Here is an 11,677-nt window from a genome sequence, read left to right on the forward strand (position 1 = left end):
TCTTTGTTTTGTACTTACATTACTCGAAGCATGGAAGTTGGGTAGGAGTGATGTGGGTGACGTATTATCCCACAAAATACAGAGAAAATGTTCGAGGCGTTGGTCCAGCAGACTAAAACAATGTTCCACTGAGTTAATGGAGAAGATATAATTATCTGCACATCCAAAATAAACACTTATATTTAAATGTATATGTTATAGAAAGAAAAATCCACAATTGTGCACTGAAATAACATGAAACTGACAAAAGTAATAATAAATAAAAGATTTAGTGAAAATTAACTAACTAAAATCAGACATTGCTTTGAATTGTGGTTCAACAGAATTATTTAAAAAAATAAAATAATGAAACTGGCCTGGACAAAAATTATGGTACCCTTAACTTAATATTTTGTCTTGCAAACTTTTGAGCTAATCGCAGCTGTCAGGTGATTTCTATAACTCTCAGTGAGACTTCTGCACCTGTCGACTCCTCGTAAGCAAACTGCTCCAGCTGTTTCAGGTGTGAAGGCTCAGGCTGCCTTCTCCAGACCCCAGCTCCTTCCACAGATGTTCAGTAGGATTTAGATCAGAGCTCATAAAAGGCCACTTCAGAATAGTCCAGTGTTTTGTTCTTAGCTGTTATTGGGTGTTTTTAGCTGTGTGTTTTGGGTCATTACCCTGTTGGAGGACCCCTGACCTGTGATTTCTGACACTGGGCAGCACATTTGGCTCCAGAATGCCTTGGTAGTCTTGAGATGCCATTGTAACCTGTACAGGTTCAAGACACCCTTTGTCAGGTGCAGCAAAGCAGCCCCAGAACAGAAACGAGCCTGATCTGTGTTTCACAGTAGTGTTTTCTTATTTTCTTTGTATGCTTCATTTTTGCGTCTGTGTATGATGAGCTGATGTGACTTGCCAAAAAGCTCCAGTTTTGTCTCATCTGTCCACAAAGATTTTGGGAGAACGCCCTTTGGTCCTATACTTTTGTCAGTTTCAAGTTACTTCAATGACAATTGTGGCTTTTTCTTTCTTTAACAGAAGGGTACCAACAATTTTGTCCATGTCTGTATATGCTATATACACTACTCACAAACAGTTAGGGATGTTTGGCTTTTGGATTACATTTCAGAATGCACCTAAAATGCACTATAAGCTTTACAGAACTAAATTTAACCTTCTCTTAACTTTTGAATGCACATGTCCAACTGTTCAGTGTTTCAGTACTTATTGAATAACATGCTGTTCTCTAACAAGGTGATTAACCACAAAAATCACAAGCACCGTCTGATTTAGTGGTTCAGTTGTCATTGAACCACTAAATGTTCTGGTTCAATGACAATTTGTATACAGTCCTCTTCTCTCTCCCTCTCCTCTCCACCATGTTCACATGTTGACATCATGAGACGATGGGTGTAGTGGTATATAATCATGCCTTTTCTGTGAGGGCATTTATTGCTTTGTCAACAATTGAATTGAATTGAATTGAATTGAATTGAGATAAAGAAATTACCATTGCATCCTTCTACTTAAAAGGCTGTTTTCATGATAGAATATCACTGTAGCATAAACTTTTTATGTTCTTGTCAAATATCCCTAACTTTTTGTGAGTAATGTATGTCAGTCCAGAATAATTTGCTCCAAAACAAAATGTTACGACAACTACCAGGCTCCATTTACTGCTGATATCCATGATCCCCAGATGTTCAGTCCCTTTAAGTTTGGTGCTTGTTCTGTTCAGTTAATGTCATAATGCTAACGTTCAGAGGAAGTGGTGTCTAATGAAGTGAGGCTGCGGAGGTTGTGGTCAGTGGATGTGTTCTGAATTTGACTTTGCTGTGGGAGGTTGTTTTGTTAACACTAACCATATTTTCCCATTGTTGTCGTAGACGTTATATCCCCTCAGCACTGGCTGTTTTTTTCTGGTGAAAAAGATGTGCGTCTGTTTTAATGTACACAGGCCGTGTAGCGGCTGGTGTTGTATGTGGAACACTGTGACCTGAGCCTCCTTTGAAGGTCTCATCATGTCTCATCTCTACAGGCCTTGTGTAGTGGGCTGCCATGACCACAGGACCAAAGCTGCTGCTGTCCCGTGTTGAGAAGGTGCTAGACTTGAGGTTTCTGCAATGAAAATGTGCAGAGGTTGGACAGATTTTCTCATTACAACAAAATAAGAGCATTCGTTCAATGCCCCACAGCACACGCCACAAACATGTAAATCACAAACACTGCAAGTTCTGCAAAAGTTTCTGCATGCATACTGCAGCACCTGAGGTTGAGTGAGAAAACACTTCTGACACTGGAAGGATGTGGTCACCGATACACTTAATATGTATCAAATCATTGAAAAGTGATCCACTGTCTAATCCACAGTGACTCATCACTTGAACTTTACAGTTCCAGGAGCTGATTATTGACCTTTAAGAAAGAGTCCACATCAACAACTCTCAATCATGACAAATGATTAAAAGTGAGAATAATTTCCTTTCACAAACATCTCTAATAATGCCAATTATGAAACCAGGATTCACATGTTTATGAAAAAGACTGATTCTGTGGTTTGACTAATGGTTTGTGAGAAGGTTTTGGCGGGAAGAACCAGATGCACGTTACCAGGCCTCTGAAGGTCACCATCTCTGTGGTTTCTTGTGTGGTGTCTCGTCTTCTGTGGTTTTTACACTTTTAATTTGATTAAAAGTGTAAAATAAAAAGATTTAAACAATAAATACAATAAAATTACATTATTATTATTATTATTATTATTAGAGAAAGTATTTGGGCACTCAGGATGACATTTATTGAATTATTTGCTGCTGATTTTTTTTTTCAACTGAAGCTACTGTTGAACACCTACGATCAAATGTCTTGTGAGATGCTGAAGCTTTTTTGTGGAGCTGTGGTTTGGGAGGAGCACCAATCATCCGTCTGATATTTAATATGGCTTCAGCTTTAAATGAGACCTGAAAGTCTTTATAAACCTTTCAGTCCTCCATACATGGGCAGTGAGAGGCTGCAGTGTATGTGTGGGACTCCCACTGGTGTTTGTTGATCTGCCACTTAAAGACAGGTCAGATTTAGATTTCAACCATATGAGCTTTCTCACTTTGACTGTTGCACAGTCATCGTTTCTCCACCCCACTCACACATATAAACACACACACACATACACACACGTACAGTATTTGCATGCACACACCCCATTGGCTGTACACCCACACAGAGAAAGTAAAGCAAACTGTATCCAGTGTGGGCTTTATTTGGATGTCTGTAACGATTAAACTGGCGAGGAAATAATCGTAGATTCTTTCATATTGAACTGGTAGCAGTGGGTTAAACCTGAGTAGGTGTGCCTGAGTGTGACCTGGCCTATTATGAAAGCGATAATATGGTACTGAGTTGTCAAGAGAGTTGTCAAATTTCCAGTTTAAAGAGTTGTTCCAGTTTAAAGAGTTGTTTCTATGACTTGTTCCATCATGTGTTAACCTGGGAAATGAGTTTCCAGTTCTGTAAATTCACTGGAACACGGTACATGTTCTGTTTTGTAATCCACTCAGGACAAAATGTTGCACTATCTTCCGAGAAATTAATCGATTTTAGATCATTAGATCAATTTTATAGCATTTGGTTACTTCAGACTATAATGAATGATTCTGTGAATTAAACAAATCTCAAACTGTCCTCTGGTGCACAGTCATAAAAAAAAAAAAAAAAAGTAAGAGTCTCAAATACTAGGTCTCAAAGTCATACAACTAAAGAAATATACTTTTCTAATCTCTTACGGTGACTATTGTCAACTTTCTGATGACCAGACACTTTCAGTCACTGTAGCAATATTATAAGAATACCAGCACTTTCTTTCTGCCTTGACCACCCACTGACAACCACAGGTACAGTTAGTCACAATGCTCTAGGTATATTTTAGGGACAGCTCAGGGATTTTCCCTGGGTTGCTGCTGCAGCAGGTTACAATAACTGTTTTGCGTGGATGCCAAATGTAAGCAATGACATAATGGTCTTATGTGAATCGACTATTGATGATTATCACATCAGACTTTGATGCCTTTTTCGAAAGTGTTCGTGAGATCGTCTCATTTCAACTGAAATCATTGTAGATAGCTTCGCCACCGGCCCGGCTGCATGGGAACAGCAGAGGCAATCAGTCGATCCATCACTTTGATCTAGACTGAAATATCTCAGCAAATATTAGATTGATTGTCGTGACATTTTGTACAGACATTCGTGATCCTCGGAGGATGAATCAGAATGACTTTGATCGTTGTCTCTTTCCCTCTAAAACCAAAACCAGGTCAAACTTTCTGGCCAAATCTCCACAAAATAACTGACACCGGGTAGGGATGGGAAATCGGCCCTATATTCTGATCATTCGATCGTGGACACTGTCGATCGCCGATAGACGATCCAATCGCCGGGGGGGTTGCAATTACGTCAGCTTAAAAAAAAAAAAAAAAACTTGCTATATAGTTCCGTTCATTCATCTCCGCATAGCGCTCACTCTCCGTTATTGTCGTCCACACACAGACAAGCGCGCATGCATGACGCGTGGGTCCGTTTTTTTTTTTCCAACCCGCCGGTCCCGCATCTATGAAGTATTTTGACCCGCCCCACCGCATCTATTTTCACAACCCGTCCCGCCGCAATTAAACGTCAGGCAGCGGGCTTTTACTTTGAAAGGGCAGACAGAGGCGCTGTGTTGCCGGTAGCTTGTCAGTGTGGAGCTTGTGAGGAGGAGAGTCACAGTGCAGCAGCCGCCGCCGCCGCCGCCTTCACTCTCCCCGCTCTGCTCTCTGCTTCAACCCCGCTCTGCTGATGCGCCCAGCCGCCGTCTCACCCGGTTCCCTCACACCTCCGCCAGCTTTCCCGTCAACATCAGCGCGCCCTCTGGACTTCATCATCAGTGTTTTTAATGACCCGCCCCCCGCACAGCCTGCGTCCGCGGCATGCACCTCCGAAAAAAAGTGAGAAGGAAAAAAAAAGATGCACAGTGTGTGTGTGTTTAATATTCACTCCTCTGTTGCACAGATCCAAAGGCTCTGTATGCAGACATGTTGCTCCACGAAACATTTTTCAAGTACACAGTAGAGCGCAGGTTCTAGAGATTATTTCTTTAACATCTTATGGCAGTAAATTAATTAAAGATCACCTTAAAGATCGCCATTTGAAAAAAAAATCACGATCGTCCCCTTCGATCGCGGATAGACGATCCGATCGAAAATCACTCCATCCCTAACACCGGGTGTACACTCTTTTATGTATAACAACCATTATACACATTAAACATGCTAAACATCAGCATATTAGCTAAGGAGACATTAGTGTTTAATGCAGTTTGTTTATCTGGAGAAACAGGATCACTGTATAACATGTGTGGCCCAGATGTGAACAGCACTGTCCACATGTCTCTGATGTGGACTGTTTGATCATGGAATATTGGAAATATTGATGTTACATACAATGATATTGCGATCAGTCAACTTGATTGCCAAATGCAAGACAGTCCTGGTAATCAACATCAGTAGCTACTGTAATGCGCATAGAACCGCATCATTAACATCATTTAGACTAGAAGATTGTACAGATCCCATTTTGTAATTGGTGTCAACACTCAGGGTCAGTGTTGTAAATAGTGTGTCAGGCATCAAGGGGAAGTGTATGGTTTTGGTTTATGGTTAGGGTTTGGGACACACAGGCATGAGAGGTGAAAAGTAAAGAGGTGAAGGAACACGATTCTCTGTCAGAAAAGGAGAAATAACAGCAGCCTGTCTTTAAAGTCGGTTAGTTGGACTCAAATGAAATAGGCCATTGTGTAATGAGTGAAAATAACACCTTGAGAGAAGATGTCTAGGCCGATAATAGCTCTAATAGTTGTGCTGTCATCTCAGTGCTGCAAAGACCATACACCACTCTACACCACTCTATTAACTGATCAAACTATCCAATCAGAACTTAGATAGTATTTTATTGTCAATGTGTAAAAAACCTAACTGTAAACTTTACAGTTTAGGTGTCCCCATCCTCAGGCTCCATTGCTCTTCACCATGCACCATCACTGTCTTGGCTCCCGGGGAGACAGCAGCACCTTGCTCCTATCGACCGATGCCATGTTGATCCTTCATTCTGTTCACAATGAATTTTAGTTTACTGCTTTTCGGCATGCTCCTTTCTTCCTCTTATTGGTTTCTCCTGGTTGGAAAGGTGTTGGGGTCAAGGAGGTGGGCTGGCGTGCAGCACAGCTGACTCTGACACATGACACCGTGGTTCATGGTGCATAACCTGAAGTACGTCACACACCTGTCGGAGGCTGTAATCTGTTTAAATTATTCTTTATCTACCTCCCGCATTTATTTTGATAGTTTCAGTCTTGTCTGTTGTCAATATCCCCACTTCCTGTAAAGTTTCCCACCTGTGTGACTGCTTGTCCTGCACTAATGTGCTGCACCTGTGTCTCAGTGTCTCTCCTTGTCCTTGTGTGTGAGGTAAGTTTGTTTTTTACTAGTCTGGTGCAGCTTTTTAATTGCCTCTTATTTGACGAGTAGCTTTTTAGCCTGGTGGTTCTGTCTGTGAACCTTCACCTGCTCTGCATTTGTGGCTTTCCTATGTAAACCTAATATCAGCTGTTAGTGTGTGTGTGTTTTTAAAATGTTGCATGAAATCATTTGTAACACCTGCCCTCTCCCATTATCTCTCTCTGTCTCTCACACACACACACACACACACACACACACACACACACACACACACACACACACACACACACACACACACACACACACACACACACACACACACACACACACACACACACACACACACACACACACACACACACGTATACACATGTCAATACAGAGTTCTCCTTTTTCTTTTTTCAATACAGCTGTGATTGACATGTGCATTGAGGTGTGTCATTTTAACAGGTGTTTGACAGGTGTTTTGATATGATACTCTATAGCTATGTGAATAGTTACAACATTCACTCCTTATTTCCAACGAAAGACGTGTAACTGCAGGAGCCTTTCTGCCGTCTTGATTGTTCTATGATACAGCAGAGACATGAATCACCACCTGTTGTAACACTAATGTGGAAGGACTTTAAATTAACTGTGAAACAGCCTTAGTGAATGCACTTAGAAATCTAGACCAGGTAATGTCTCCACTGTGCCGATTCAACTACAGAATGATGAAGAACAGAAAGATGCATGAATATCCCAGCAAAATATGAAAGCAGGTAGTGAGGGACCATGGTCAGGCTGTGAGGTGTTTAAATACCTGTGGACTGACTATACCTCAACACCTCCTGCTATCATATGGCCTCTCAGGATGGATGTAGAACAGTCCACATTGTATTTTACACTGATCAGCCACAACAACCACAAAACAGAGAACAGATGACTTGCCTGTCTTAAGAGTTTATTCTGAATGATTAGTAATTAGTTAAAAAACTTAATTTGTAGTCTCAGTTCTTTTCCACAGCTTCATGGTTTGACTCAGATCAGCCACATTAACCTGTCACCTATCACCTGTCTCGTGTTGGGGCTGATCGCTGTAGCCCCGTTTCTTCACATCAAAAAAAAAAAAAAAAAAAAGGAAATTGGGCTAGGACAGCCATATGTCAAAATGTTCAGACAAGTTTCAGTTGTTTTTAATTTTACGCCTTCCTACATATCCAATGTCAGTTATAGGCCTGCTCTAAATTCAATGATGAATCTATATTTGAATTACAGTATGACAGTGGTGAACAGTGCAACACGCACGCATACACACACACACACACACACACACACACACACACACACACACACACACACACACATACACACACACACACACTGGAAACTATATTCCACCCAAGGTGCACAATTTTTTCTGTTTTCTGTCTGTCAACTTTTGTACTTTTGTCCACCCACGAAGGGACTTTACAAGATCAAACGAGCAGAATGAGTCCACGGCCTCTCTCTCTCTCTCTCTCTCTCTCTCTCTCTCTCTCTCTCTCTCTCTCGCTCTCTCTCTGTGCGCGCAAAAGAGACAGGGAGAGATGGCGGTGGGGTCACTTCTGAAGGAGGCCACAGGAGGGCACAGTTCTCTTGGGACTGAGAGGCTGTAGTGTTTAGTACTGTCTACACAGCCATCACACAGGTCGTTGTGACATGTAAACACACACACACACACACACACACACACACACACACACACACACACACACACACACACACACACACACACACACACACACACACACACACACACACAATAATGAATCATCATGTTTCACATCTTATGAACTAGTAACTAATTAGGCTACAAACAAATTCATTATTAAATAACATCATTCTGATGGATAATTAATTAAATGATGTGAAAAAGATTCATAAATAAAATGCAATAAAACCATGTTTGTTCATGTGACCCCAAAATCCACCCTGCGTTCATTTCACATGCCCCCCACCTCCGTCTTTATAAATACTGATTTCCTTTCACTGAGCTCTATAAATATCTCTAAATGACTATATTTAACTTGTCAGTGAACCAAAGCTTTCTTCTTCTCTTTCCTAGAGCATAGTCAAATCAAACTGACACAAGTTTCCGCGCCCATGCTGCCTCTCACACCCAAAGGAGTAAATTCCGCTCGTCTGTCCGTCTCATTTAATTGTGGTTATACCAGAGCGACTTTCTGTTTCTCGCTCGGCTCGGCAAAACTCGTCACTTTCCGATTATCATATTCCGGAATGAAAACCAAATATGGGGCATGGGGGTGTTCCTGATAACCGGATTCAACCTTTTATGGGTTAAGAAACTAGACCGGAATTCCTCTTTTGATATCTGTGCGCGATTAAAAAAAAGAATTGATTAAAGAAAATACGTGGGGAAATGAATGAGAATTAATAAATTAATGTCAATTAAAAATATTGGTATTTTCTATTTACCGGATGTTTAGTTGCTATGTAGTTCTTTGTTTGTTTGCTGCTGTTCTGCATCGAGTGGAAAAGTCCGCTTTATCTCTCCCCGAGCAGCGGGTACTCCATTGACAAGTGAATCCCTTTGTAATCGTCACGGAGCCTCTCCACCAATCAGAATCGGCAGCGCCTCTCCCCTCTCAGCTTCCATCACCACTCCCACCCCATATTTGGGTAATGACGTAGTTCAAAAGGTTCCCCATATATACATAGTAGTGCCAGGGCCCGCGTCCCCTACAAGAGTTAACTTTTATGAGCAGAGCGCATGAAGCGCAGCAGACACACGGAGCTCATCCTCTCACACTCGGTGACACACAGAGACATGCAGTGGTGACCCACGCGCTGCTGCGGGTGACACTCTGCTGTTTGTTATACACTTGGAAGAAAAGAAAATAACAGAAAGAAGTATAGCCTAGAGAGAGTGGCGAGCAGACGAGCCTTTCCTGTCCTATGATGACGGCGAAAACTTTGGAGAAGGTGCCGGTGAACCTCGGGGGGTTCGTGCATCCTGACAGCGTGTACTCGGTGGATGACATCGCCACCAGCTTACCGACCTCCGTGGCTATTTTTCCCAACTCAGACCTGGGAGCGCATTACGACCAGCTCAGTGTGACAGCAGGTAAGATGACACTGTTTGATCCTCCCGGAGTGTTTATGAGTAATAGAAAAAAAAGAAAAGAAAAAGTGGATTATTCACGCAGACAATGAAAAGTTGTGTTATAATATTGTGTTAAAATGCGTATAAGATTAATTCAGGAGGGAGTTTGTGTTTCATAAATTAATTTAGATAAGGACAGTCTGTGCGTAATGGAGCAGAGATGCGACAGCCTTCTCTCCACTTGAAGCCACTTTCCCGTCTTGTGTGAACAGGTTAATTAATCCTGTATGCGTTGCCTCACTAATGACTTGTGTTGTTTTCCCTCTGCAGATGGCTTGATGAGCGCGGACATGAGCATGGAGAAGCGCTCTCTGGACCTCTCCACCTACTCGAGCGGCTTCTCTCAGCCCGCGCCCCACCGCAACCAGACCTTCACCTACATGGGAAAGTTCTCCATCGACTCCCAGTATCCAGGTAACTGGAACCCCGAGGGGGTGATCAACATCGTCTCGGGCATCTTCAACGTGGCCCAGCCGCCGCCTCCTCCTCCTCCCTCCTCTTCGGCGTCCTCCTCCCCGGCTTCTTCAGGATCTCCCAGTCATTTCTCCAGCGGAAATTTGAGTTGCACCATGGCGGCTCAGAACCAGGCAGAGCTGGACCATCACCACCACCTCTACTCCCCCCCGCCTCCTTATTCCTCCTCTGGCTGCGGGGAGGTGTACCAGGACCCCTCGGCCTTTTTGTCCACTTCCACCTGTCCCATCGGCTCCTACCCACCGCCCTCCTACTCTTCACCCAAGCAGCCAGGCGGCTCAGACGCGCCGGGGCTTTTCCCCATCATTCCCGACTACTCTGGCTTCTTCCAGCCGGCTTGCCAGCGGGACATGCACCCGGCAGGTATCCAGGATCGGAAACCCTTTGGCCCGTGTCCGCTTGATTCATTCCGCGTCCCTCCACCCCTGACCCCTCTGAATACTATCAGGAACTTTACGCTTGGGGGTCCGGGTAGTGGAGGCGTCGAAGGGGGGGCACCGAGGCTTCCCACTGCGTACAGCCCACAGAACTTGCCCCTGAGGCCGATCCTGCGGCCCAGAAAGTACCCGAACAGACCCAGCAAGACGCCCATTCACGAGCGGCCGTACCCCTGCCCCGCGGAGGGATGCGACCGGCGGTTCTCCCGCTCTGACGAACTGACCAGACACATCCGCATCCACACTGGACACAAGCCGTTCCAGTGTCGGATCTGCATGCGCAACTTCAGCCGCAGCGACCACCTCACCACGCACATCCGCACGCACACCGGGGAGAAGCCCTTCGCCTGCGACTTCTGTGGCCGGAAGTTCGCCAGGAGCGACGAGAGGAAGAGACACACTAAAATCCACCTGAGACAGAAGGAGAGGAAGTCCTCCACTGTCTCCTCCTCGTCCTCCTCCTCGTCCGGCAGCTCCGGGCTGGAGCGGCCGTCAGGCGGGATCAGCGCAACCAACGGGATCTGTCCATAGTTAGAAAACTTTGTTGTCACCATGGCAGCGTGACGCACACTAACCCTTAAAAAAAAAAAGAAAGAAAGAGGAAAAACAAACGTTGAATAATTCGACTGAAACTGTTGTGAACTAAATATAACAGCCTAAACACCGGGGTGGGAATAAACAAACAAAAAACTTCTGTGCAATCGTGCGCAATTACGCACATTCATCCATTCCTGCCCCAGAACTGACAGAGAGACTGACACGAATGCACTTTGCCTGCACAGTCTACTGAACATACCAGAACATATAGCCATTAATTCATGAGAATAGTCCAGGGCGAATGTAATAAAGGGGATTTTTAAACATCGCCACACTTATTGAGCATACAACAGGCTGCAAGTTGAAATGTGAAATAACTGCAATAACGTTTTGAATAAAGAAAACAGGTTTAAGTTATTAAATTGAGTTGATTCTAACATGTTTGTTGATGACTGTATCTCCCCTTTAGTGCCTTGCTGCGTGTCTTTTTGTACACTGACTGATTCAAGGACGCTTCTCATGCAGTGTGTATTTGTCTTTTAATATGTACAGGTGAAAAAGACTTTCTATTTTTGTATAAATCTCGTCTCGTGGATCTCCAGATGTTCAGCGGTTGTGGT

At 43.6% G+C, this 11,677-nt stretch overlaps 1 protein-coding gene across 1 annotated transcript; it reads left to right on the forward strand.

Moving 5' to 3' along the window:
* Window positions 1-9,206: 9,206 nt before the first annotated feature.
* On the forward strand, window positions 9,207-11,677 carry egr2b (early growth response 2b). Its single transcript, XM_083993892.1, has 2 exons — window positions 9,207-9,570; window positions 9,880-11,677. The coding sequence occupies exons 1-2, from the start codon at window positions 9,402-9,404 to the stop codon at window positions 11,049-11,051; spliced, it is 1,341 nt and encodes a 446-aa protein (XP_083850018.1). The 5' UTR covers window positions 9,207-9,401; the 3' UTR covers window positions 11,052-11,677.

The sequence above is a fragment of the Trachurus trachurus genome (assembly GCF_905171665.1).
Source record: "Trachurus trachurus genome assembly, chromosome: 19".
Classification (NCBI taxonomy): Eukaryota; Metazoa; Chordata; class Actinopteri; order Carangiformes; family Carangidae; genus Trachurus; species Trachurus trachurus.

Excerpts from the sequence above, each read along its gene's own strand:
- egr2b (XM_083993892.1), top strand. The coding sequence starts at position 9,402 with ATGATGACGGCGAAAACTTTGGAGAAGGTGCCGGTGAACCTCGGGGGG. Across the intron at positions 9,571-9,879 it reads CCAGCTCAGTGTGACAGCAG|ATGGCTTGATGAGCGCGGAC; the intron begins GTAAGATGACAC and ends TTCCCTCTGCAG.